Below are 26,323 nucleotides of genomic sequence, written 5' to 3'. Positions count from 1 at the left end.
ACCTCAGGCTCTCTGCTTGGCGGGGAGCCGGCTTTCCCCACCCCTCTCTGCCTGCCTGTCTGCCTACTTGTGATCTGTGTGTGTGTCAAATACATAAATAAAATCTTTTTTTAAAAAACACTAAACATGGGGCGCCTGGGTGGCTCAGTGGGTTAAAGCCTCTGCCTTCGGCTCAGGTCATGATCCCAGGATCCTGGGATCGAGCCCCATGTTGGGCTCTCTGCTCCGCAGGGAGCCTGCTTCCTCCACTCTCTCTCTCTGCCTGCCTCTCTGCCTACTTGTGGTTTCTCTCTCTGTGTCAAATAAGTAAAATCTTTAAAAAAAAAAAAAAAAAAACAAAAAACACTAAACATCATGATGGTGATTTTAAGATGAAATCATCTCCTTCAGCAGTTCTCAAAGTGTGATCCAAAGACCCCTGGGGGTCCCCTCCCCTTTCCAACTACTAATCCATGTTAGGATGGATTTTCTCATACACTTCAACCAAAACAAGATATCATAACAGACTGAATTCAGAAACAAATAAAAACCTAGCTGTCTACTACTAAGCCAGACATGAAAGAGACTTGCAAAAATGTAAACCACCACCCTTCTTCACACTAAATTTCATTCGGGAAAATATGTTTTTCATAAAAGTGTCATTTATGGGGCGCCTGGGTGGCTTAGTGGGTTAAAGCCTCTGCCTTCAGCTCAGGTCATGATCCCAGGGTCCTGGAGTCAAGCCCCGCATCAGGCTCCCTACTCATGGGGGAGCCTGCTTCCCCTCTCTCTCTGCCTGCCTCTCTGCCTACTTGTGATCTCTGTGTCAAACAAATAAATAAAATCTTTTTATAAAATGTAATTTATGTAAACACATGATTATTAATTATAACATAGCTATTTTAAAGTTAAATAATTTAAATGTTCTCAGTTCAAGTTCTAATATATTTATACCAATAGATGTAAAAGACATACATGTAGCTATAAACCAATCTTTGGAATCCTTCATAACTTCTAAAGTATAGGAAGATTCTGAGACCAATAAGCTTCAGAACTGATCTAGCTAAGTAACAATTCAGTCATGTCAGTATTTTTCAGAAACCCTTAACCCTCTTCCCCCCATTTAGAAAGTACTCACAAATTCCTCTCTCCTATCAATTATTCCCTCTTTCTATCATTCCTGGAATCTTTGGTCTAAGAGAATACATGTAAACCCTGCAGAATTGTCCTTAGACGCACAGTCTGCACAGGCTCCACTGAGCCTGGAAAACTTTAAAATCTCCGTTAAGCTAGAGTCTGATTGTCGTTTGGCATCAATGTTTAATGGCATTTGGACTCCTGCTTATTTTCATGTTCCCATTAACAACCATAGTGGAGTTAACTCTTTCCTCCTCCCCACCTCTCCCCTCAGCAAGCATAATTTCTCAAGAAAGAAGATAAAAACAAGATTCCGGCTACCTTTACTGCCCATACGTAACAAGACACCTACTGTGGTAACTACCTGAACTCAACCCTGTACAGAATCTTCTCAATAAATTAAGGATGAGGGGCGCCTGGGTGGCTCAGTACGTTAAAGCCTCTGCCTTCAGCTCAGGTCATGATCTCAGGTCCTGGGATCGAGCCCCACATCGGGCTCTCTGCTCAGCGGGGAGCCTGCTTCCTCCTCCCTCTCTCTCTCTCTCTCACTCTCTGCCTACTCCTCATCTCTGTCAAATAAATAAATAATCTTTAAAAAAAGTTCCCTCTCCCTAAAAATAAATAAATAAGATAAATTAATGATGCACTGAAGCTTATTCGTTCAGAGGGCAAAGATTCGGCCACTCAGCACCAAAATCCTGGTTTTCCTTCGTGAGCGCTGATTTCACGCGGACTCTCGCTACCTGCCGGCTGCAACACTTTCACAAGGTGCCCGTTCCCGACCTCTCAGTCGCTTTTCTGGGTTGTTTTCACTTAAAAGAGCACATTGCCACGAACCCCGCCAGATCCCTGTCCCATCTCCCCTCACAACAAGGGGCCGAGGTCTGGAACAGTAAAAGCCCTAATTCCGCCTTTGAACCCAGAGAGAAAAATTTCTGAGGATCCGCATTTTCCTCGCTCTTTTCTCTCACCAACTCGCTCCTAGGACGGCAATAACGAGCGAAGGTGCCACAGAGTCCAAAGTCCTTCACTCCCCTCAGTGGCTAGAACAGTGTCTTGCTGACCCCTCTTCCACCTCAAGAACCCCCGCCACGAGATCATTTCCCCTCAGCTGCCCGCCCGCACCCCCACACCCTGTGGGGAGCCAACAGCATCCTCATTCCCGCTCAGCCCGTCGTCGCCCGCCACAATATTGGGTCACTTTTGTCTGTTTGCTGAGGGCAGGTTTGCGGTAGGGATTCTAACGAGGGGTAAGAGCTCGTTGTCGTCCTGAAGAGAAAACTCCTCAGGCGACTGGCGCGAGGACTGGCAGCGCCGGAGAAGAGCCAGCTACCTTCTGGAACAAGGAGGACCTAAAGGCAAGGAGCAGAATGAGCCACTGCAGCAATTCTGCAAAACCCTCCAACCCCGACCTAGTACCCCCACCACCAAGGAAAGGCGTGAAGACACGCACTAGCGGCGTTGCCACCCCGGCGGTAGGCTTCCAGGACTGGGGCTCATGCGCAGTTAAAGCTGCTTCTGCGTTTGCGCAGCTGCTACTTCCGCCATCTTCCAACCGAATGCCCCGTAAAACTACAAATCCCATAATCCTCAGTGGCCTCACTTTTTTAGGCGGCAGAAGCAGCGCCTGATCGCTCATGAAGCGCTTCTTTCTTTTACTAACTTTTCTCTCTACCCCAGACGGCCTTTTCCTTCCTCTTTTCGTTCCCTGATTCCTGTTCTTCCTTTTAGATCCTTCGCGCCCTATCTTGATATTTTAGTGGAGACGATCCGCAACCCCACTCTCGCTTCTCCCGCCTTCTTTTCTGCCACAGGACCCACTCCCCAGGCACTGTTGGCAGGGAGAACGCGGCACCTTAGCACCCTGTGGAAAGGGCGCCGAATAGCTTCTTCCCCATTGGCCGAAGCAGGGGGCCCAAAGCAGGCCGAACCCTCTTCCCCGCCCACACTCCTTTTTATATAAGGCTGCGTGAAGGGAGCGTGTGTTTGGGAGGGCCTGCGTGCGAGGTGGCGGTGGTGGTAGTGAATGTAGCGCTACTGGTGGCCGTGGTGGGCGTCTGGTCGCAGTCGGCGGGCTCGGGGCTCGCGCGCAGGCGTCGGGCGGTGGGAGGAGGTGCTGGTGCCAGGGCTGTGGGTGTGGATGCGGAGAGGAGGGCGTGGTGTCCCCAGGTGATCGCGATTGGGGTAACGCGGAGGAGCAAGAAAACGACTCGGCCATTTCGGGGGAAGAGGAAGTTGGACAACATCGGCTGTTTTAGTGCCTTTTTTTTTTTTCAGTTCAGCAGAGAATATTTCCCAGGGGGGTGAGTTACAATGACTTATGGTATTTTACTGAGAACAGTTCGTAGGAAAACTATCTGTACGCTCCTCTCTTTCCCTTCCTCTACTTTTAGATTCACCCCTCCGTTCCCTCGGAAGCCTTTCTAAGGAGGGGGGGGGGTCGATCGAATTATGAATAATTCATGAGGCCCACCCCCCATCCTTTGGCCACGCCCCCTCCAGATCGTGCTGACGCACGTTGCGTGTACCAAATCTGAGGAAGAGACGTAACAGTCCCCGCCCCTAAGGTGGAGGGCGGGGCATCATCTCCAGCACGTGCTGCATCTACCCGCGCAAGCCCAAAAGGGTGTGCGCAGGCGCTGCCCGCTAGGGGGAGGAAGGAGGCGGGGTAGGGAGGTTGCTGGGTTTAGAGCCGGGCGGAGACCGCTGAGACTCATTCCTCAGGAACAAGGGTCGGGTGTCAAGGAGACCTTTTCACACCAGCTCCCCGTCCCCCGCCTACGGTGGGTGGGATCGCGCGGCAGAGACAAAGGATATCAGTAGGGACGGACATAGCTGCGAAGGGAAGTAGGGTGTCAGTTTGGGGTGGTGGGCTTTTGGGGGGGCTGAGGTGGGCTATATTTAAACTCCCGGAGCCGTTAAGTTGGTTCGTACTCATGCGCGCGCAACCAGGGTGGTGGCGGAGTGCGCATGCGTGATTCAGGGGCGAAAGGAACGCGCTCTAGCAGTGCGCGCTCGCGGCGAAGCGGTAGTGGTAGAGGAGAAAGGGGTCGGCGCACGCGCGGTTGCTACCTCGAGTTCGGTTCTCGCGGGCATCTTGTTTTGGTCTCGCGGGCGAGTGGGGCGCGCTTCGGGGGAGGTGCTTGGGCGCGAGACTAGGCGAGAAGAGCAGGGCTGCGCGCGCACCCAGGGAAGGGGGGAAGGGAGCGGGCTCTAGGGAGGGGGGGTTAAGCCCCCAGTTCCCCCCCCCCCGTTGCCCTCTTCTGGGACGGAATAAGGGGAGGAAATGATCGAGATGGCGGCGGAGAAGGAGCCGTTTCTGGTGCCGGCCCCGCCGCCGCCGCTCAAAGATGAGTCGGGCGGAGGGGGCGGCCCCACGGTGCAACCGCACCGAGAGGCCGCCTCCGGGGAGCTCTGCGGCGGGACGCAGCGTGGGCCGGGCCCGCGCGCACACTCGGCGGGAGCCCCAGCTTCTGGGGCCGGCAAGGAGAACCCTGGGGCTACATCCACTCGGGGAGGCCAGTCGCAGCAGCAACGAGGGGGCGGCCCCCAGGCACAGTCGCATGGGGAGGCCCGCTTGTCGGATCCCCACGGGCGAGCAGCTCTCCCTGACGTGGGGGAGGAGCGACGGGGAGGGGGCGGAACAGAACTGGGCCCCCCTGCCCCTCCTCGACCCCGTAATGGCTATCAGCCCCACCGGCCCCCTGGGGGAGGCGGGGGCAAGAGGAGAAATAGTTGTAACGTAGGTGGGGGTGGTGGAGGCTTCAAACATCCGGCCTTCAAGAGGCGCAGGCGGGTTAATTCGGACTGTGATTCTGTGTTACCCTCCAACTTTCTCCTGGGGGGTAATATCTTTGATCCACTGAACCTGAATAGTCTCCTGGATGAGGAAGTGAGCCGCGCACTCAATGCGGAGACCCCTAAGTCATCTCCACTTCCGGCCAAGGGGCGAGATCCAGTGGAAATCCTCATCCCCAAAGATATTACTGACCCGCTCAGTCTCAATACTTGCACTGATGAGGCTCAGGTAGTTCTGGCATCGCCACTCAAGACTGGTCGGAAGCGGCATAGACACCGGGGACAGCACCACCAGCAGCAGCAGGCAACTGGAGGGAATGATAGCCACTCTGTGCTCCCCACAGCCCCCCTCACTCCCTCACTCCATGGGGAGGGCACCACACAGCAGCAGCGGCATAGGGGCCAGAACCGGGATGCCCCCCAGCCCTATGAACTCAACACCGCCATCAACTGCAGGGATGAGGTCGTGTCTCCCCTTCCATCTGCCCTACAGGGTCCCACAGGCTCCCTTTCAGCCCCTCCAGCTGCCTCAGTTACCTCTGCACCCCCGTCTTCCTCCTCACGACATCGCAAACGTCGCAGGACTTCCAGCAAGTCAGAGGCAGGGGCTAGGGGTGGAGGCCAGGGTCCCAAGGAAAAGGGCCGAGGGAGTGGGGGAGGCCGCCACCACTACCACCACCACCATCACCACGTCCACCCACTACCTGCAGCGGGCTTCAAAAAGCAGCAGCTCAAGTTCCAGTATGGGAATTATTGCAAGTACTATGGTTACCGCAATCCTTCCTGTGAGGACGGGCGCCTTCGAGTGTTGAAGCCTGAGTGGTTTCGGGGTCGGGACGTCCTAGATCTGGGCTGCAATGTGGGCCATCTGACCCTGAGCATTGCCTGTAAGTGGGGTCCATCCCGCATGGTGGGCCTGGATATTGATTCCCGCCTCATCCACTCGGCCCGCCAAAACATCCGACACTACCTGTCTGAGGAGCTGCGTCTGCCGTCCCAGACTTCTGAGGGGGACCCCGGGGCAGAGAGTGAGGAAGGGACCGTAACCGTCCGAAAGAGAAGCTGCTTCCCAGCCTCACTGACAGCCAGCCGGGGTCCCATTGCTGCACCCCAAGTGCCCTTGGATGGAGCGGACACATCAGTTTTCCCCAACAATGTTGTCTTCGTCACGGTAAGAGGGTCCAAAGGCTCTTGGGATAGGGGCCAGGTGTGAAGATGAGATTAAATGGGACCAAGACAGAGGAAAGTTAAGACCCAGAGGGATTTATGCATGCACTCTGCTAGGAGAACTGGATCCTTAAGGGTCTGAGTCTGTGAATGTCTGCTGAGGTTCTCCTTTTCTATAACCTGGAAAGGTGGGGCCTCTCACTTGGGCCCCTTTGTCATGACTACTGGCCCCAAGATGGGGTTTGACTCCTTTTGCTCTGCTCCCGGCCTGGACTGTAACCCAGACCAGTCCACCTTCCCTTGCTGGCTGCTGCTGCTTGCTAGATTTGATCCAGATGGAAAACTGCCCTCCAACGCACTGAATGAAGGTGCATGAAGGGACAGGTGTCAGACGTGGCATGTCTTGGGGTGGGTGGAGGGATAGGGTAGTGGCTGACTAATTTTGATAGGGACCTAGATCCGGAGTTGGTTGAAGAGTGTTGGTGATCAGGACCTCAAGTGACCTAGCCGGAGACCATCTCATGTTGACCCTAGATGGTGGGATAGGGAAGAGTCAGAGTGCTCTGCAGGAGGGGAGGGTACTGTCTTCACGGAGTGTCTGTCCCCTGACTACACAGAGCTCTCCACAGAACACTCTGGTTCGGCCAGCTGCCGGAACGGTTGGTGCTGGCGGGTTGGGTTAAGCCTGCAAGAATGAACTTTGTGAGTGTATCACCTAGAAAAGGTTTCCTGAGGGCTGGGGTTCTTTACTTCTCCCTGAGAAAGGAAATGGGCCTGGAACTCTGCCAGCCACAACTCCAGGGAAGGAAGCACAGGTTGGTTCCCTTTCAAAACCTGGGTTAGGTCCCTTTGCATAACATTGAGTCACTCGGCTTCATGTTTGTGGGGTGGGACAGCGTCTCTGGAGAACCCCTGTTCTTCTAAAGTTTCACCCCAGTTTTGGAGACCTCGTGGGTAGTGTGCTCAATTTAAAATTCTCCACGCTTCCTTTTCGTTTGGCTTACCAGCAACAGAAAGCAGGGGCAAGAGGGTGTAAACAAGAAAATGAGACCCAAGAGGGCACCGTTTGGGAGTTAGTCTGACAAGTGTCAGAGAAGGTTGTGGCCAAGGGCTGAGGCAAGGCTGTTAGGACTTTCTGTCTTACAGGCTGCAGAGCAGGTTGATGGCGGGTGGGCGGGGGTGGGCAGTGGTTCTTTCATTGCCTCTCTTGACCTTGCCCCCCATTCTTGCCCTTAGGGGAACTACGTGCTGGATCGCGATGAGCTGGTGGAGGCCCAAGCCCCCGAGTACGACGTGGTGCTCTGCCTCAGCCTCACCAAATGGGTGCATCTGAACTGGGGAGATGAGGGGCTGAAGCGCATGTTCCGCCGCATCTACCGGCATCTACATCCGGGGGGCATCCTGGTCTTAGAGCCCCAGCCTTGGTCGTCCTATGGCAAGAGAAAGACGCTCACGGTGAGTTGGGATTCGCGTGGATATTGGGATACCCTTCCTTTAGCTGGGGCAAGAAAGGCCTCGAGGAAGCAGAAAGAGAAGTACTTGCTGAACGAGGTCCCCTGGGTGGGTATCATTCTACACCAGGGGAGAAGCCAGCAAGCTGAAGCGGTCCCCTGCCTTTCTTCCCCAGGAAACAATCTATAAGAACTACTATCGAATCCAGCTGAGGCCGGAGCAGTTCAGTTCGTACCTGACATCCCCAGAGGTGGGCTTCTCCAGCTATGAGCTTGTGGCTACACCCCACAACACCTCCAGAGGTAAGGCTGGCTGACTTGGGGGAGGGGGGGGGAGGCCAGGGTCGGTGAGGTGGCGGGTCCCGGCAGAGAGGGTACAGATGCTGTGGAGTGGGGAAGTCCCGCCAGCCCTACTGATGGCACACTCTCTCCTTAGGCTTCCAGCGCTCTGTGTACCTGTTCCACAAGGCCCGTTCCCCCAGCCACTAAGTGGCCCCCTGAACAGAAAGTGTGAAGAAGCTGCCCACTGTTCTTAAGGATCTGGGGGAAAGGGAAAGTATCCCAGGGTCTTTCCTTTTTGGCTCCAAAAAAAGAGTTTCCTTTTCATGGATCTGCAAAGAAAGCTTTTCCTGTGTTGCTGCCCCAGCCTCCTCCCTACACGTCTGGCACCCTAAGCAGCAAGCCCAGCTGTGCTGGGGTCACCAACATCCTCTCTCCCCCAGCTCACCGGGCTGGATGGCATGGACTGTTTGCTGACCTCTGTTCTCCTAAGGGAATGGGAGGTGGGGGGGGGGGGTATCAAGTTCTCTGGCCTCTTCCTCCTGTTCTCCAAAGGAGATTTCCGTTTCTCCTCAGCCCTTGTCCCTAGCTGCATTTCAGCGGACCACAGATAGATGGACTGAGGGTTAAGAGGGGGAAGTCTGGCAGGGAGGCATGCAGGTACTGTGAAAATCCTTCCCTCTGCTGACCCCCACCGGGAGGCGGGGTTGGGTTTGGAATGTAAGAACAGCACAATAAATTTGATGTTTAGGGCAGCGGCCCCCACACTTGTGTCTGGCACTTTCTATCTAGTGGGGAAGGGATGGTGCCTCCTGTTAGAACCTGTGCTTCCTCTGCCCAAACAAGAGTCTCAAGAAGACAGATTTTTCGGTGGTTGGAAAGACTGAGTGTTGAATGCCAGTCACATCTACACGCAACCAAAGAGAGCTCTAATCAGGAAAAAGTGTAAAGTGAATTTTTATGTGAAACTTGAAGCAAAGAGTCCATCTCCCCTCCCCCCAAAAAACCACTGACAATTTTTTGGTGGGAGCTTTGGACAGAAGGCTAACTGTAGAAGAATTAACAGTGGCACTGAAGCGGACCTAGAGAAAGTCACTACTGATGGGACCACCCACCCACCTTTTTTGTGCTGTGCAACTGGATGAATAGGCAATTAACATGAAACTCTAAAGCAGTTCAAGTGTTCCTGGAACCGTGAATATTCACCAAATACTGAGCCCTCTTGGATCTGGTGTAAACGAAATAAGCAAAGCCCCTAGAGGTAAAAGGAAGGAAGGAATTTCAATAACTGGGTGCAAATAGCTAGCTGTCTTGCAGGCTCCTTGAGCCAGGTAATTAGGGAAGGACTCCCTGAAGTATACAACAGAGGAGACCCACCCACATGTCCCAGTGATCAGAACTAAGTAGTGCGGGGCACCTGAGTGGCTCGGTGGGTTGAGATTCAGACCCAGCTGAGCAGAGTGTGGAACCCACTTGCAATGCACTCCTACCCCCCACTTTCCTCCCCCAACCCCTCTCAGGCATGCTTTCACTACCTTAAAAAGAAAGAAAAAAAATACTGCAAAGGAACAAACGTGGTTCTAAGAAGTCCGGGGAAGAAGAGGTGGGACAGTGTGCTCAACCTGCCATCACTACCAAGTTCCGAAAAGGCCAAAAACTGGACTCCGGGACAGCTTCCCACCCTGAGGCCTGACCCCATCTTAAGGCTCCCAAGAAGAGTCCCATTTGTTAGCAAAACCTTTTTATTCTGAAAAATAGTTTTAACACAAAAATATTAACTAGCAATCCAGGGAGCCTCCACGTCTACGCTTCCCAGCGCCTCAGTGTCCGGTGCATGAGGAAGGTATCCTCTGAAGGGCGGGGCCGGAGTTGAAGACGGAGAGGAGGCAGACCATCCAGGGTCAGGTGTGGAGACTCATAAAACAATGTTTCTGGGTCACAAAGGATGGTCATGTCTGGCCCTGACCCAGGTGGCTCCTGTTGGGAAGTGGAGCCCAAAGCAAGGTTACACTCGGGAAGGGGATAGGGGCACCACACGGAAACAAGCCCAGGTCCCTCACCTTTGGGGGCGGGGCTCGGGCCTGCGGTGGCAGCAGCGCCAGTTTCTCCCTCAGCGCAGCGTTTAGAACCTGTTCCTCGGGCACCTGCAGGCTCACCAGGTCTCGGAAGAGCCGCTTGGAGCGCGGCACGTTCAGCCCTGAGACCGCAGGGGGAGCGGAGGTGAGCGGCGCCTCTCAGCCCCACTTCCCGCGCCCCGCCGGGCGTCTCTCTCTCTCTCTCTCTCACCCTCGGCCACGCTCTCCTCCAGGCCGCAGCGGGTCTGGAACGACTTTCTCAGCTGTTCCTCCACGGCCTTCGCCGCATCGAACTGGCCCTCGGCTGCAGCCCGCGCGGCCTGCAACTCGAGGCTCAATGCCAGGCTGCTCTGCTGCGCGGGCGCCCCCAGGTCCTGCGGTGCCGCGGGCTTCTCGCTAGGTGCTGCGGCGGCCGGCGTGGGGTCGGACCGCACGGGGGAGAGCGGCGCCAAGCGAAAGCGGACCTGGGAGCAGAGAGCGGGACGGTGAAGAGATGGGCGCGGGCTTGTCTGCCGGCTGGCGGCCAGACCTTCCCCCAGCTCACCTGCCGCCCCTTGCGGGCCCCGCCCCGCCGGTCCGCCCGCCCCTTCCGCCGGCCGGGGCAGCCGCTCGGCTGCTCGGGGGTCTCGGACCGCGAGCTCAGGCTCAAGTCCAGGCCAGGTTCGGGCACTGGGGCTCTCGGCTCCGGGACGCGGGGTTCTGGGGGGGGCCCAGGAGCCGATACGGCCTCCTCCCCTTCGACCAGCTCCTGCTGTGCCCCCCCACAGCCCATCATCTTGGTGTGGCTGCCGGGATGCAAGGTCTCGGGAGGCCGGGGGTCACGGGACACGAAATCGCCACCACCAGCCCACCTCCGCCACCCCTCCCGAACGCCGCTACCGGAAACCGCTTGCCCCTACCCAATGGGGCGGGAAGACCAGCCCCCGCGCCATCCCATTGGCGCTACTAAGCGTCATTTCCGTTGCTCGGCTCCCTTTCTCCCGCGAGCTTCCGCCCGCAAAACCTCAGCCCCGCCCCTAAACCAGAGTTTCGGAACCGCCACGGGTGGAGGCCCTACGGGTCCTCACGAGGGCCACTTCGCCTTTGAAACCTGGACGCGGCGTCTTTATCCTGCGGGGTGTTTACCTGAGTTCTGCCTGCTCGAGTCCAGAGTGTGTCTGTCAGTCCCTTCTGTCGAGGCGCCAAACAGGACAGCTTTAGGTCAAGGGGCCCCGCGTTGGCCCTCCCTCGTCAGTGCCTCCGCAGCGTCTCCCGGCCTTCCGGGACTGGGACCGAAGTGGGACCAGTAGAGCTTCCCAGGATGAGTGAGCGCGGGGCTCGCAGAGCCCAGTCCCGGGCTCCTTCCAGGAACTCTGGGCGTTCGTGGTTGCCCAGGCGAGGACTGCCTCATTGCGCCTTAGGGCCTTTTGTGACTTTGTCCCCGTGGAGGGCTCCCTAAAATATTCGTCTTTATAAAAATGGGTATCTGGGGGCGCTTGGGTGGCTCAGCGGGTTAAAGCCTCTGCCTTCAGCTCAGGTCATGATCCCAGAGTCCTGGGATCAAGCCCCGCATAGGGCTCCCTGCTGGGTGGGGAGCCTGCTTCCTCCTAGCTCTCTGCCTGCCTCTCTGCCTACTTGTGATCTCTGTCAAATAAATAAATAAAATCTTTTTTTTTAATAGGCATCTGTAGATGGAGTACAGTTTTTAAAAAGAAAGTTTCGGTGGATTTATTCTGGACTCCTAGACAGGGCAGGAGACTGAACTGCTTGTCCGCTTCCTGGGTTCCTTGGGGCAGGTCCTCTCAGTTCTGTGCGCCTGTTTCCTCTTGTGCAAAATGTGCTAACTCGGGCGCATGCCTCTTGAGGCTCTCCCCAAAAGGGGTTAATAGTCAGTCAACAGGCACGTTCTGTATACCACTCTGCAGTTTTTCACAAGTTGTTTTTTTTTTTTAAGATTTTATTTATTTATTTGACAGAGATCACAAGTAGGCAGAGCGGCAGGCAGAGAGAGAGAGGAGGAAGCAGGCTCCCTGCAGAGCAGAGAGCCCGATGTGGGGCTCGATCCCAGGACCCCGGGATCATGACCCTAGCTGAAGGCAGAGGCTTTAACCCACTGAGCCACCCAGGCGCCCCTCACAAGTTTTATCTTACTAGAAACTGCTATGGAAAATCAGGTGGAAAGCACAGCTGCCCTCATTTTACACACACAGAATGTTTGCGACGATCTCTGGGGTGACGCACTGCAGGCTTGCCTGCTGAAGAGAGGAATAAGAAAGTATGAAAATTCCCTCTACTGTTCATTTGTGAGAGTAGGGAGACACAAATGTAAATACTTTTGGGGGGCGGTTTAGAAGTGGAAGTATGACAACTACTTTTAATGGTTGCTGACATTGAGAAGGAGAGAACCGGGGTGCCTCTGGTGGCTCAGTGAGTTAAGCCTCTGCCTTCTGCTCAGGTCATGATCCCAAGGTCAGGGGATCGAGTCCCACTTCAGGGTTCCTGCTCAGGGGGGGGAGTCTGCTTCTCCCTCTGCCTGCCGCTCTCCGTGTTTGTATGTCTGCATGCGCGTGCTCTCTCGCGCTCTCTCTCTCTCTCTCTGACAAATAAATAAATAAAATCTTAACAACAACAACAAACCTGCCCCGAAATCTTAAATTGTATTCAGCAGTCATATTAGGAACTGGTGAAAATTTGTAGGGTAGAGCATAATTATGTTGATATATCAGAAATGGAATTATGGCATAGTTGAAAGGAAATACACAGACAAAATCAGTGGTGTTATGCAAGTTCCTTTCGTCTTGAATTTAGGAAGTAGCTTAGGAACTCCTGTTGTATTTTTAATTGAAAAGTATATTCTAGGGACGCCTGGGGTGACTCAGTAGGTTAGGCGTCTGCCTTCGGCTTTGGGGTTGTGATCCCGGGGTCCTAGGACCAAGTCTCACATCAGGCTCCTTGCTCAGTGGGGAGCCTGCTTCTCCCTCTGTCTGCTGCTCCCCCTGTTTGTGATCTGACATGTAATGAATGGGATCTTTAAAAAAGGAAGGAAGGAAGAAAAGTATCCTAATTCTTTTTTTAAAGGATTTTATTTATTTGACAGAGCTCAAGCAAGGGGAGTAGCAGGCAGAGGGAAAGGGAGAAGCAGGCTCCCTGCTCAGGAGTCCCAGGACCCTGATCATGACCCCAGCCGAGGACAGACACTTAACCAACTGAGCCACCCAGGTGTCCCAAAAAGTATATTCTAATTCTGTCCACTGAAAAGCCATTAGAAACAATGATGGACCCAGTAAGCACCTGCGGTCTCCAGAATGTGGTAGCTAATTTCATATCCCTTGGCACTTCAAACCCTTTACACATCTTTATAGCAGCTTTATTCATAATAGCCAAAAACTGGAAACAACCCAAATGTCCTTCACCAGGTAAAGAGTTAAATTATGGTATATCCATTCCACAGAATACTACGCAGCAATCAAAAGGAACAAACTTTTGATTTATGACAACTTGGATGAATTGGGTAGGTTATGATGAGCAAAATAATAATAATATTTATTACATTATTATATATAATGATATGTGATATTATATTATAATATAATATTATTATATTAATAATAATAATTATTATTATTATCAATGCCAATCCCAAAATATCACATGCCACATGGTTCCATTTATGTCACCAAAATACAGAAACGGAAGACAGATTTAGTGATTGCCAAGTGTTAGGGATAAAGGGGAGGGGGCGGAGGGAGGGAAATGGGCATGGTCATAAAAGGGTAATACCAGAGATCCTTTGGTGTTGGAACTGTTCGTTTTCTTTACTGTGCTGGTAGCTGCAGAAACCTACACGGGTGATAAAATTGTATAGAATTAATATATACACAGAGTACAAAAGTAGGAAATCCAAATAAGATTGGTAGATTATACGAATGTCAGTATCCTTGAGATGGTAGAGTATAGTTTTGCAAAATGTTACTGTCTTTGTCTGCTCGGGCTTCCCTAACAGAATACTATACACTAGGTGGCTATAAACGACAGAAATTTATTTTTCTTTTCTTTTTTTCTAAGATTTATTTATTTATTTGACAGAGAGAGAGAGAGATCACAAGTAGGCAGAGAGGCAGGCAGAGAGAAAGGAAGGGAAGCGGGCTCCCTGCTGAGCAGAGAGCCCGGTTTGGGGCTTGATCCCGGGACACTGGGATCAGGACCTGAGCTGAAGGCAGATGCTTAACCCACTGAGCCACCCAGGAACCCCCAGAAATTTATTTTTCATAGTCCTATAGGCTGGGAAGTCCAAGATCAAGGTGCTGGCAGATTCAGTGTCTAGGAAGGAACCATTTCCTGGTCTATGGATGGTTTGCTCACTGTGTCCTCACATGGTGGAAAGGGAAGGGAGTTCTCTGGAGTCTCCTTCATAAGAGTAATAATCGCCTGATCACCTCCCAAAGTCCCCACTTCCAAAGACCAACACACTGGGGATTAGGTTTCAACAAATGGATTTAGGGTCGGGGGAGGAGACACAAATCTTCAGTCTCCAGCAGTTACCGTGGGGGAGCACTGAGGAAAGTGTACTAGGTATCCTTCTGTGTTATTTCTCACAACTGCATGTGAATCTACAAGGATCTTAATAAAAATGTGAATTAAGGGCGATGTTGGTTTGGGGAAGAGGAGCAGTGTGTGAGGGCGGTTGTGTAGGGAAACAGGACTGGCCAAATGCGGATGATTGCTGAAGATGGGTAATGGGTATGTGGGGAGTTACTATAATATTTCCCTTACTTTTGTATATATTTGAGCATTGTGATGATAAAAAGTTTCATTTGCTTGTTTAAAGGAAGCTGAGGTCGCTTTGGCACATGGGAAGTGTCAGAGCTGAAACTTGAAGGTACTCCACACGCCTGGGCCAAGCTGAGGGATGTAGAGGCCCTACAGGAGCCCTAGCCATGAACTCGGTATGTCCGGGTGCTCCATTTCAGCCTTAGAATGTAGCCACTACCTCGTCCTAGGCCCACACACAGAAATAAGAACAAGCCATTCGTGGGTGCCTGGGCAGCTCAGTGGGTTAAGCCACTGCCTTCAGCTCAGGTCATGATCTCAGGGTCCTGGGATCGAGTCTGGCATCGGGCTCGCTGCTCAGCAGGGAACCTGCTTCCTCCTCCCTCTCTGCCTGCCTCTCTGCCTACGTGTGATCTCTCTCTGTCAAATAAATAAATAAAATCTTAAAAAAAAAAAAAAAAAAGAACAAGCCATTCGATTTGCCGGCCTATGGGAGACCTCCAGGAAGTAGAAAGCTCCTCGGCAACTGACATTAAAGAAGCAATACGAAAGTGAGAATGGGTGGGGGGAGAGAAGCGAACGAGGGGTCCCAGTCCTGCCCCCACTCTTCCTAAGACTTTGTTGGCTGGACCAGCTGAGGGGCTTAGAATTGCTTTTCCTCTTAAAAAAAAAAAAAAAAAAAAAAAAAAAACAGGCGCCTGGGTGGTTCAGTAGGTTAAAGCCTCTGCCTTCAGCTCAGGTCATGCTCCCTGGGTCCTGGGATCGGGCCCCTCATAGGGCTCTCTGCTCAGCGGGGAGCCTGCTTCCCCCCTCTCTCTCTCTGCCTGCCTCTCTGCCTACTTGTGATCTCTGTCAAATAAATAAAATCTTAAAAACAAAACAAAACAAAACAAAACAGGGCGCCTGGGTGGCTCAGTGGGTTGAGCGTCTGCCTTCAGCTCAGGTCATGATCCCAAGGTCCTGGGATCAAGACCCGCATCAGGCTCTCTGCTCCGCGGGGAGCCTACTTCCCCGCACCCCCCACCGCCTGCCTCTCTGCCTACTTGTGATCTCTCTCTCTGTCAAATAAATAAATAAAATCTTTAAAACAACAACAACAGCACTCCCCTTTGAGAAGGTTCTGACGAGAGACTCCTTCTCTACTCTTAACTCTAGAGTCTCCTCAAGGTGGCATGTTCTAGAGCTGTTCAAGGTGGCATGTTCTAGACCCTCTTCTGCAAAGAGGGATTTCGATGCCATGTCACACCAAACCAAGCCCTGCTGGGGACGGCAGAAGGTGGGAAGGGGGAACCCCGGAGGAAGAAGTTAGGAGAGAAATTTAAAATATGGTCCAGGAACTGCCCATCCCCCACACTCCAAGCAAAAGAGGGGAGAAGGAGAGAAGCTTCCCTGACCCACCACCTGAGATTGCCCGATTCCTCCCTCTACTGCCCTCCCGCAAACCCACGCCGCGGAGGTCCCACCTCTGCATCATCTCCCATCCAGGGAAGAGGGAAAGGAAGGGGTCATGCTTGAGGCCCTTAGGTTCTGTCTTCATAGATTAGACCCCACCAGGTATTGGGGTTCCCTTTGGTCATCTGGGAGGGGTGATCCCAGACCTGGATCCTCGTTTGGGGAAAGTGAGTCTGAGTGCTGGCAGGGGTCATTCAAGGTCATCCTGAGCTTCTGCTGGGCCACGTGCTATGGCGGGGTTGGGGGGGAGGGTAGGTAGGACTGGAGACAGGATGGAGTAGTCAGAGGTCCTTCAAGGGACCAGGCTGCTGAGGGGCAGTGGGATGTCTCCAGTGCAGTGACCCACAGAGTGGCTGGGACCATTGCAGAGGGCAGCTGAGGAGCCCTACCAGGGAGGAGGGGCCAGGGGAAGAGCAAAGTCCCCATAGGAAGCTACTCTCTGCCAAGCCAAGTCAAAGAAACGAGGCAACAGCCCTCCACCACCCCCCTTCTGCAAACCCCACCCGCAAGGACCCTCACTTCCCATCTCCCAAACTGGGAGCTGCCTACAGGTGGGGGTCAGCCCAGAGACATGTCCACACTGTGCCCCTGTCACACAGGGAGTAGTGAAGAGTGAGTCTCTGACTTGGCACTTCCAATGGCTGTGATCCACGTCCACACACACATACACACACACACACACACACACACACACACACCCGTTCCGAGCCCCCTTTCCCATCCTGCCTCATCTCGGGGCTGACAGGGTAGACCCTCCCACTCCCAAAAGGTCAAGTCTGAGACACCGTGGCCTGAGCGCACCGCTCCTTTCTCCTGATCCAGGGAGGAGAGAGCAAGGTCAAGCTGCAGGCCAGCGAACTGACCGCAAGCTTCTGACCTGCCCCCTCCCCTCCCCCAGCAACAGGGAAAGAAACAAGGGGGCCAAGATGAGACCCCTTACATGTGAGTCTCCAGGGATAGGGAGGTGAGGCCGGCTTCTGGGGTGGGCAGTTGAGGGTGGGGAATAGGGTTTCATGCAACAGAAGTTGTCTACAGGCTGGGCAGCGTCCAGGAGAATGAAGAAGGGGAAACTGGAGGAAGCTGGGCAAGTAGAAGCAGATGTGCAAGGCTGGGGCGTGCAGAACTGAGTGGAGCTGGGCTCAGCATGGCGGAGCCTACTGGGGGTGAGGGACTGGGCTGGCTGGGAAGGGAAATATCCTTAATGTCAACATAGGGAATAAAAAATGGATGCCAGGGGCACCTGGGTGGCTCAGTGGGTTAAGCCTCTGCCTTCAGCTCAGGTTATGATCTCAGGGTCCTGGGATCGAGCCCCGCGTCGGGCTCTCTGCTCAGTGGGGAGCCTGCTTCTCCCTCTCTCTCTATCTCTCTGCCTGCCTCTTTGTCTGCTTGTGATCTGTCAAATAAACAAATAAAATCTTTAATTAAAAAAAAAAAAGTGGACGCCGGCTACTTAGGGCCTAAGAGAGCCCGGGGAGAGGCTGGAGTTACAAGAAAGGGGATGGAGGCCATGAACAGGGCCGATGGGGTTAGAGTCACGAAAGATGCAGCCACAGTCCGGGAAGATGGGACCACGTGTCAGGGGGAATTTTTGCAAAAGGACATGCAGGAAGCTGCTGGCCTTACCTTGGGACACAGATCTCTGCTTAGCAGGGAGTCAGGACCTCAAAACAATGAGCTGGAGGCAGTGTGTTACTCAACGTGACTGGACACTGAGGCGATGTTGGGGGTTCTCAAGGGCGAAGGGTGATTTCAGGGAAACCTCTAGATCAGACAAGGAGGGTGCTGGTGTGAGGCCCTCCCATAGCCCGAGGGCAGCTGGTGCAAGAGAAGGATCAGATTCCCTCCACCCCCCCCCCCCGCTCTGTAGTAGCTCCAGGACCATCTGCCCCATGCCAACCAAACAGGACATGACAGGGGGGCGGCAGAGGTGCTGTAGGCAGAGAGGAGAGATGGAGGTCACGGGGGCAGAGGTGAGGTAGTGGGGCCTTGGGACACTACAAAGGGACCGAGTGGTCCCCCGCAGTAACCTCAGCTTGGACAGCTATGCAGAAACTTAAGGAGGGATGCGGTGGAGAGGGAAGGAGGAGGCTGAGGGGACCCAAAGTCTGGGGCCAGAGGTTCCAGCAGGGGTCCAGGCTGGCAGAGAAGGAAACTGGGCCCAGTGCCCGCTGGTGTCCGTCACTGCTGAGCCTGTGGGAGTCTTGGGGAGCAAAGGGACTTTTCTCCCCAGAACTACTGGGACATCGGGCCCAGCCCCCCACAGACCTCCATTCTCTCTCATTCAAAGCTGAAGCCAGCCTCCAAAGCCTTCCCCTTCCGGGCCTGTGTCTCCGCCCCCACACTGTCCCCACCTCCCCCACGCTGCCCCCATGGGTTGCCCAGGCACAGACTGGCTCTCTCTCAGAACCTGGGGGCTCAAAGCAGAGGAGACATCAGAGCTTAGGAGACCCCTGGTCTCCATCTGGTAGGGCCAGAGGGCCAGGGCCCAGGGCACCTGTCTGCCACTTAGGCTCAGACAAGGGAGTGGGGGCCCGTGTTCCCCAGAGCCCAGGACAGGGTCTGCCACACGGAGAGAAAATAAATGTTTGTCAAATAAGAGTAAAGTACTCTTTTCAGGTTGTAAACACTAGCCCTGATTCCAACAATTTGGGATTAATTTAATTTTTTTTTTTTTTTAATAACCAAAATTTCTTTGCCGCTCCGTCGCTTGAGAGGTGGGGTCTGGGTCCCTTCCCCTTGAATCAAAGAAGGCTTGTGACTCAGTTGCAGCTTCCCTGAAGAAACTGTGCTGCCGCCAAGCCTCTAGCTGAGAGCTGGAGCGGGAGAGGGCCGGCCTGGGGAGAGCTGTGCTAAGGGTTCCCGGTAGGAACTCGGTGGCCTCCTTTTGTTATGTAAATTAAGGAACTCTCAAGATAGTAACCATCCCTTTCATCCTCTGCCGCCCTGCTGCCAGGGAGCTCAATGCCTCATTTTGGGCTGGTTTGCAGTAACTAACCTTGGCCTAGGTCTCTAACATATTTCTCTCCCTTCTGGACTTCAAATGAATGTTAATACCTACATCACAGGATTGCTGGGGAAACTACAAGGAGAGATTGAACGGCTTTCAGAACCTCCTTTAAGCTAGGCATGCTGCTTAAAGCAAGACCCCGGGGGGTGTCCTGATTCCCATTTTGCAGGTGAGGAAATAGATCTTCCAGCACAGAGGCCAAGCCGTCTGCTCCCTGGCATGCGGCAAGTGAGCATAGGTAAGAGACCATATACTCGTGTTCTTTTCAGAGTTGCAAAAGATAACACACATCTGAAAGCATGAAAATCCACAACTAGTTCCTCCTTTCCATCTGTGGGCTCCTGGACAACCCATCCAAACACCCCCTGGCTGGGGCCCTTCTTACCCCGCATTGCAAACATCTGTTCACCCCCCTCTCCGCTGCCACCTAGCAATGTCAGGGACTCTGGGGAATTCCCTTTCGCACCGGGCAGACCCCAAACGGACTCGGTAAGTGTTTGTCAAGTAAGTGAAAAACACACCACCCGTATTCCATTATTACTCATTGAATGGCTCCTTCATTCATGCTACAAATATCTTTTGAGCAGCTACCCGAAGATTTAGGCACGCGGTACGGCCTGCCTTCTTTTCATTCTACCAATCACTGTGTGTTTGTTGGAGGTCTTATTCACATTTTTTTTAATTTTTAAAAATGATTTTATTTATTTAAGAGAGAGAGCAAGCCGGTGCCCAAGAGGAAGCAGGGGGAGGGAGAGGGACAGGCAGACTTTGCACCAAGCACGGAGCCGGACACAGGGCTTGAACTCACAACCCTGAGATCATGACCTGAGCCGAAACCAGAAGTCAGAGGCTTAACTGACTGTGCCACCCAGGTGCCCCTAAGAAATTACATTTCTTTTTTTTTTTTTTAAGATTTTATTTATTTATTTATTTGACAGACAGAGATCACAAGTAGGCAGAGAGGCAGGCAGAGGGCGGGGGGTTGGGGGGAAACAGGCTCCCTGCGGGGCAGAGAGCCCAATGTGGGGCTCGATCCCAGGACCCTGGGATCATGACCTGAGCCGAAGGCAGAGGCTTTAATCCATTGAGCCAGCCAGGTGCCCCAGAAATTACATTTCTAATAAACTCCCAGAGTCATCCTGCTGGCCGTGGCCCATACTTTGAGAATGACAGCTGGTAAGTGATGATGCCCCAGCCCATCCCCAGGGGTCTGACTACCCAGGTTCTTACCCACAACCCCTAGTGCTTCCCAACCTACAGGTGGGGCAGGGGGGCATGAAAGGGGGCTCTCGGCAAATACCATTTGGGATGCACAACTTGGGGAGAAATGTGGTCGTTCCCCTCCAGACTTTGCTGGTATAGGAGGCTGAATAATGACCCCCCAGAGATATGAGGCCCCATCCCTTAAAAGAGGAAGGCAAAACCGGAGATGTGACACAGAGGAGGAGGAGACAGTGGGACAGAGATCCGGGTGATGTGGCCACTAGAGGCTGGATGAAACAAAAAACACGTTCTCTTCTGGAGCCTTGGGAGGGAGCCCAGCTCTCCTCACACCTTGATTTCAGCTCCGGGAAACTGATCGCAGACTTCTGGCCTCCAGCTCTGTGGGAGGATGCATTTCTGGCGTCTGACACCACCAAGTTTGTGGCAACTTCTCCAGCAGCCCCAGAAAACTAACTCAGCTGGGGGAAAGGTCTGGATTGCACCCCAGGCTCCAGCCACCGTGTTCCCCGGGATCTCAGCCACACTCTTACCTTGGCAGCGTCCCCATAGTGGGAAGGATTTGGTCTTGAAGGACCATTTTTGTCCTGAGAGGGGTTCGCCAGGCTCCAGAGAGTTGTCAAAGCAAACAGCTGAAGGCAGAAGAACGAAGAATGGAATGTAGGAGACAGGCAGAGTGCTGGAGGCACTGGGGAGGGGAGCCTGCTGTTGACATGATAGAGGAATGACTGACCGGGGTGCGGGGGGTTCTTCTGTGTGGCGAAAGAGATGGGGGAGCCCTATCAGCTCCATGGGAAGAAGTTAATGGGGAGGGTCTATGTCTAGCCATGCCCGTCCAGTGGTCTCCAACATCTTAAGATCTGGGGTTGGGGTGGGGGGTGGTCACGCAGCTGGTGTCTGATCACATCCACAGTATCAGGTAGCCGTGGTGACCAGGTAGCATGCTCAAGAAACCGAGGCCTTGGGGCGCCTGGGTGGCTCAGTGGGTTAAGGCTCTGTCTTTGGCTCAGGTCATGGTCCCAGGGTCCTGGGATCGAGCCCCACATCAGGCTCTCTGCTCGGTAGGGAGCCTGCTTCCTCCTCTCTCTCTCTCTGTGCCTGCCTCTCTGCCTACTTGTGATCTCTCTCTGTCAAATAAATAAATAAATCTTTAAAAAAAAAAAAAAGGAAGGAAGGAAGGAAGAAAGAAAAGGAAATCGAGGCCTTAGACACTGAGTTTTAGGAGAGTGAAACCCTGGGCTGTGCGAGCAGAGCCCTAGGAATCAGCACCGGACCCCCACAAGTTTGTCTCTGCCATGCGCAGCAGTGTCAGTCCCTCAACCTAAGAAAACCCCCAGATTCCCAGTACCTTCCCTATCCACATACTAGGCTGAAGAAAGGCTTGTTGCTCTAGGGCCAGCGGGCTGAGCGGAGAGCCGGAGTTGAGTTGGTGCTGGGCTGGGGGCATGGACGGGCTGCGAGGAAGAACTGGGTAGCCCAGCAAGAAGTGAACTTGGCAGAGAAAGAGGCCTTCCACACCTTCCACACCATGTGGGGCAGCTGAAGAAGTGTGTGTGTGCACAGATACCACATTTGCAGCCCCAGGTCCAAAGTCTGCTCTTGGGGACAGAGAGAGGAGTAGGAGGGACTCACATCCCACACAGGACTGGGCCTGGGGCCAGAAGCCAAAGGACCGGCCTCCCAACCCGAGTCCCCTCCAGCAACACCATCTGTCTCCTTTTGGGCCTCAGTCTTCTCATTTTTAAAGCGGGGGGGCAGCTATATAAATTGATCTCTGAGCAGCCTATGTTCCAGACAGGACATCCCCTCCCCCAAACCACACACACACACACACACACACACACACACTCACAAAGTTCAATCTTTTGCCTCCACCCAAGGCCTGGTCTCCTCCTCTTGGCATCTCCTGCAACCAGCCCCTTCCTCTCTCCCTTCTCCCCAGGATTCCAGCATCTCCCTGCCCCACTGGCCAAGGCAGCCTCTCCATCCAGCCCCCCAAGCCTCACTCCCAGCCTTGAGCAGCAGCACAGGACGTCTGTACAGATGTGCCCACAACAGCCAGGCCCACCAGGCACCGCGGGAAGCAGCATGTACTCTGATGCAACTTGAAAGAGTTGAGCCTGAGGTCCTGGCTGCTCCTTGGCAATAGAGAAAATCCTAGAGGCACAAAGTGGATGCAGGGATTGCCGGAGGCATGGAACAGGTTCTGTGCTTTGGGAGCCATCCAGTGAGCAAGGAACTGAGGTAAGACAAGGTACAGGCTCAAAGGGAGGAAGAGAGGAAGCCAGCTTTCCAAGAGAGCCCCACCACAGCCCGAAGCTAAGCCGGCACACGGGGCACGGAGACCAGAGTCCCCTAATCCCATCAAACTCTCTCTTCCTTCCCCACCCTCCAGCCAGGGGTCCCAGTCTAGGGTGTCCCCCCCCGCACCCAACGCAGCCTCGGTATCCCTCCCTTCCTCCACTTCCAGGAGACTGGCCCTCCATAGCCTTTGCTCCTCTTTTCCAGACCCGAGGCCAGCTTCTGTCACTCCACTCCCAGCGTCACCTCTGCCCCACTTGGTGCTGGAACCATCCATGCAATGAGCTCGGTGGTCCTGAGACCATGTCCCCCCTCTCAGATCTCCTCCGTGTCCACCCTCAAATCTGCGGGGTGCCCAGTGTGGCTCTGGGAAGGGGAGGATTCCTCCCTGTAGCCCGTATAGTATCAGCTTAGAGGCTCAACAGGCCTGGCTCATGGGTCTCGTTCCCCTGGCCTGGGCCCCACCCCCCAGGAATCCCACCAGGAAAATCTCATCTTGCTCACAAGACGCTCTCGCCTCTAAGGGGTAATGCTCTCCACGACACTTAAAAAGGCTTTCGTGTCCAACTCTGTGTGTGTTTTAAAATAAAATAGCCTTTGGGGGAAAAAAAAAATGGCAGATGAGGTGACCCCCCCCCCCAACACACACAGATCCCACTGAGGAGTAGTGCCATGCCCTGTCACTTAACATTAGATCCCTTGGGCCGGGCTCTATGAAGACCTCCTTGCTCCTGCAGAAAGCCCAGTGCGATGTGGAATCTGGATGCCAGATGTACCTGCTGGGAAGAGGAGGAACAAACTTGGAGAGGCGGCCACAGGAACACTAGGGCAGCCGAGAAGACAACTTTGGGCAAATTAGAAAAATGTGCCCCCTCGGTAAATCCCTTCACTGACATGCAATGGAAATTTGCCCTAATGTTTCGAGAGATCTACCTTGATTATAGAGTTGCGCAGTGCACCACCTACACAACAGTAACACGTGGCCCTGAAGGATAGAGTGGGGCTGAGAGAGAGTAACATGGGCTCCAGCCCGGCAGACCTGTGTCCTATCCTGTATCACTAGCTCTCAGAGGAGTTACCAACCCCCCCCTAAAGCGCAATTTATTGATTTGGGAAAGGGCGGTGATGGCTTTAAAACCTAAGGGATGGTCTGCCTTCAGGACTAAACGACATGATGGATACGCACACAGCCCTGCTAGGCCTGAAGTAAGGGGCCCGTGGTGGTGGACATGGCAACAAGACAGGAGCTGCTGACACTCGGGAGGAAAAGGGGACAGGGGCCGGCTGTCCCCGGACAGGGTACGGGTCTCACTAGCTGGGGGGCGGGGCGGGGTAGTCGTTTTTACTAGAAATGAACTGTCCCATGGAACCCGTATGCCACGACCCACGTCGCCACGGCGGGCGGACCCTGCAGACACCAGGCAGAGGCTCCTCCGTGGGCTAACGCCGTCGGGGCCGCAAGGAGGAGGGGCGGGCTCACACAGCGTCCCCTCCCTGTGCGCGGACACGGCCACCTCCGCCGCCGCCGCCGCCGCCGCCCCCGCCAAGGTCGCTGCCAGCTCCAATCCCGGGGCCCAAGGAGGCGCGGCGAGAGGGCGGTGGCGGGGCCCGGGCGGAACCCGCGTCCGCGCTCCGCAGCGCCACCTGGAGCCCAGGAGCGTGAAGTGACGGGTCGCGCATGTCCCCCAGCTAGGCGGCCGCCCTGCTGTCGTCCCCAACTCCCTCCTCACCCCAGATCGTGGTGCCTTCGGGCCGGGTCTCTCCCCACCTGCAGCCGCCGGACCGAGGGAGGAGGCCGGAGAGACCCCAGGGCGGCCAGGGCCCCCGGGCTTTGGGACTGACGTCACGGCGTTGGGCGGGTGGCCAGGTCTGGCACGCACTGCCCTCATTGTGTGCCCGTCCTCCCCCTTACTCAGTGACTTCAGGGTAAAGTGCAAATTCCTTCAGTTTCCAGCTTTATATACCCTCTCACCTCAAGGGGTTCCTCAGCCACCCCCACCTTCAACTACCCGAAATCCTTCCATGACGTTCTCCCAAGGCGGCCTCTGGGGCACACGCCTCCTCCCTCTTCAAATTCATCTCAGGTTAAAATATAGTTCCCAGGTCTCACCTCAATCCCTGGCTTTGAGCCCAGGAATCTGTATTTTTAACAAGCTCCCAGGTGATTTTGATGTGTCCTAGACTTCAGAATCTGATGGTCTGCACGTGATTCTCCAACTTCATCTGTCTGGTTGAAACAGATTGCTGGGCCCTGCCCTCGGAGCTTCCGATTCAGTGGGGCTGGGGTAGGGTCTGAGAGTCCGCATTTCTGCCAGCTTCCGGGGTGCTGCTGGCCTGGGACCACACCCTGAGAACCACTTCTCTAATATATTTAGAAGCCCTGTTCACCTGTTGCCATTCACTAGGTACCACGCCCTGTGCCGGGCAATTCACATTCCTACAGCCACGTGAAATAAATATTTACCGTAATTTCTGGATAAGGAAAGTGAGGTTCAGAGAGGTTCACTCACTTGTTCAAGGTCACAGAAGCCAGGAAGGGCAGGATTGGAACCCAGGTCTTTCTGAGTTGGCTCCGCCTCCTGCGCACTGCTAATTATCTGTAGGGGGGGGGGGCTTGGTCTGTCTCTAGAAGTCAACCTGGCACTCCTTGCAGCCTGAGAAGGTACAGGATAGGGCTTTGAAGTCCCCCTCCCACACTGCCCTGGGTTCAGGGGACTGAGTTTGCTGGGCGCCAGGTTCTCTGCCCAGACGGCTCATGAAGTAGGCACAGAGAAGCCAACTTGGGGTGTGTGCTGACCCCTCCTCCTTTGCTCGCATTCCCATTGGGAGTGGAAGACCCTCTGACTTCCCCCTGCTTGGCCCCAGTTTCCTGGACATTCACCAGGGAACAGGAGGAGGGGGCACAGAGAAATGGAGGCAGGGCTGCTGGGTCCCGAGAGGGGAAAGTGCCAAACAGGTGCCCAGGTCTTGGAGCTGTTGCCGCAACAGGTCCTGAGTAGTAAGCACCCTGTTATCAGAGGCTGTGGATGGGCTGGAGAAACGAGCAGGTAGAGGACAGTGTGTGTGTGTGTGTCGAGGGAAAGAATGAGTCTGGGTGGGTTGTTAGGGATGAGGAGGGCTCTCCCCGGGGACTCCCTACTCCTGTCTATTTCACACCACACCCGGGGGACTCCCTACTCCTGTCTATTTCACACCACGCCCTTCTTTTTTTTTTTTTTTAAAGATTTTATTTATTTATTTGACAGAGATCACAAGCAGGCAGAGAGGCAGGCAGAGAGAGAGGGGAGGAAGCAGGCTCCCTGCGGACCAGAGAGCCCGATGCGGGGCTCGATCCCAGGACCCTGGGACCATGACCTGAGCCGAAGGCAGAGGCCTTAACCCACTGAGCCACCCAGGCGCCCCTCACCACGCCCTTCTGGACAGCCCTATTCTCCCCTGCCTCTCCCTTGCAGCACCCCCCACCCCACTTTGTGCTTCGTCCTGCTCTCCCGCGGGTCTTAAAGATCTTCTTGGGAAGGGGAGCCCAGTCAGGGACACCAAAGGGAGTGAGTCTGAACCCCAAAGCCCATGCTGAACTCATCGAGCAGACAGGCCAGGCCCAAGCAGTGCAATCCCAATGAGTCAGCCTTCCCGACCCCAAACATCCACTGCACCCCTCTGCATTCCAGGCTCTGTGCTGAAGTAAGCCCTGGGACACAGCCCAGAGG

At 54.3% G+C, this 26,323-nt stretch overlaps 3 protein-coding genes across 4 annotated transcripts in view; 1 reads left to right on the top strand and 2 right to left on the bottom strand.

Moving 5' to 3' along the window:
- The window catches only part of ZCWPW1 (zinc finger CW-type and PWWP domain containing 1), a 33,966-nt gene extending 30,540 nt beyond the window's left edge, over nt 1–3,426 (bottom strand). For both annotated transcript variants that reach the window (XM_045075048.1, XM_013061012.2), the window contains exon 1: nt 2,570–3,426. The gene's annotated coding sequence lies outside the window, so the exon portion shown is untranslated. The remainder of the gene's footprint in view (nt 1–2,569) is intronic.
- Nucleotides 3,427–3,471: 45 nt separating this feature from the next.
- On the top strand, nt 3,472–8,578 carry MEPCE (methylphosphate capping enzyme). The gene is made up of 4 exons (XM_004761496.3): nt 3,472–6,085; nt 7,318–7,536; nt 7,709–7,835; nt 7,969–8,578. Exons 1-4 carry the CDS (start codon nt 4,403–4,405, stop codon nt 8,019–8,021), a joined length of 2,082 nt encoding a protein of 693 aa, XP_004761553.1. The 5' UTR covers nt 3,472–4,402; the 3' UTR covers nt 8,022–8,578.
- A 957-nt stretch (nt 8,579–9,535) lies between these two features.
- PPP1R35 (protein phosphatase 1 regulatory subunit 35) lies at nt 9,536–10,779 on the bottom strand. Its single transcript, XM_004761500.2, has 4 exons — nt 10,431–10,779; nt 10,098–10,350; nt 9,872–10,008; nt 9,536–9,788 (listed from the first exon to the last, which is right to left on the bottom strand). Exons 1-4 carry the CDS (start codon nt 10,659–10,661, stop codon nt 9,615–9,617), a joined length of 795 nt encoding a protein of 264 aa, XP_004761557.1. The 5' UTR covers nt 10,662–10,779; the 3' UTR covers nt 9,536–9,614.
- Nucleotides 10,780–26,323: the final 15,544 nt, after the last annotated feature.

Source organism: Mustela putorius, unplaced genomic scaffold (assembly GCF_011764305.1).
Source record: "Mustela putorius furo isolate JIRA1106 unplaced genomic scaffold, ASM1176430v1.1 tig00000139_pilon_pilon_pilon, whole genome shotgun sequence".
In the NCBI taxonomy this organism is placed as follows: Eukaryota; Metazoa; Chordata; class Mammalia; order Carnivora; family Mustelidae; genus Mustela; species Mustela putorius.
Note: the sequence above shows the minus strand (reverse complement) of the source record. Positions and strands in the feature narration are given on the sequence as shown.

Excerpts from the sequence above, each read along its gene's own strand:
- MEPCE (XM_004761496.3), top strand. The coding sequence starts at position 4,403 with ATGATCGAGATGGCGGCGGAGAAGGAGCCGTTTCTGGTGCCGGCCCCG. Across the intron at positions 6,086-7,317 it reads ACAATGTTGTCTTCGTCACG|GGGAACTACGTGCTGGATCG; the intron begins GTAAGAGGGTCC and ends TCTTGCCCTTAG. Across the intron at positions 7,537-7,708 it reads GCAAGAGAAAGACGCTCACG|GAAACAATCTATAAGAACTA; the intron begins GTGAGTTGGGAT and ends TTTCTTCCCCAG.
- PPP1R35 (XM_004761500.2), bottom strand. The coding sequence starts at position 10,661 with ATGATGGGCTGTGGGGGGGCACAGCAGGAGCTGGTCGAAGGGGAGGAG. Across the intron at positions 10,351-10,430 it reads GGGCCCGCAAGGGGCGGCAG|GTCCGCTTTCGCTTGGCGCC; the intron begins GTGAGCTGGGGG and ends CTCTGCTCCCAG. Across the intron at positions 9,789-9,871 it reads CCCGAGCCCCGCCCCCAAAG|GAGCCACCTGGGTCAGGGCC; the intron begins GTGAGGGACCTG and ends ACTTCCCAACAG.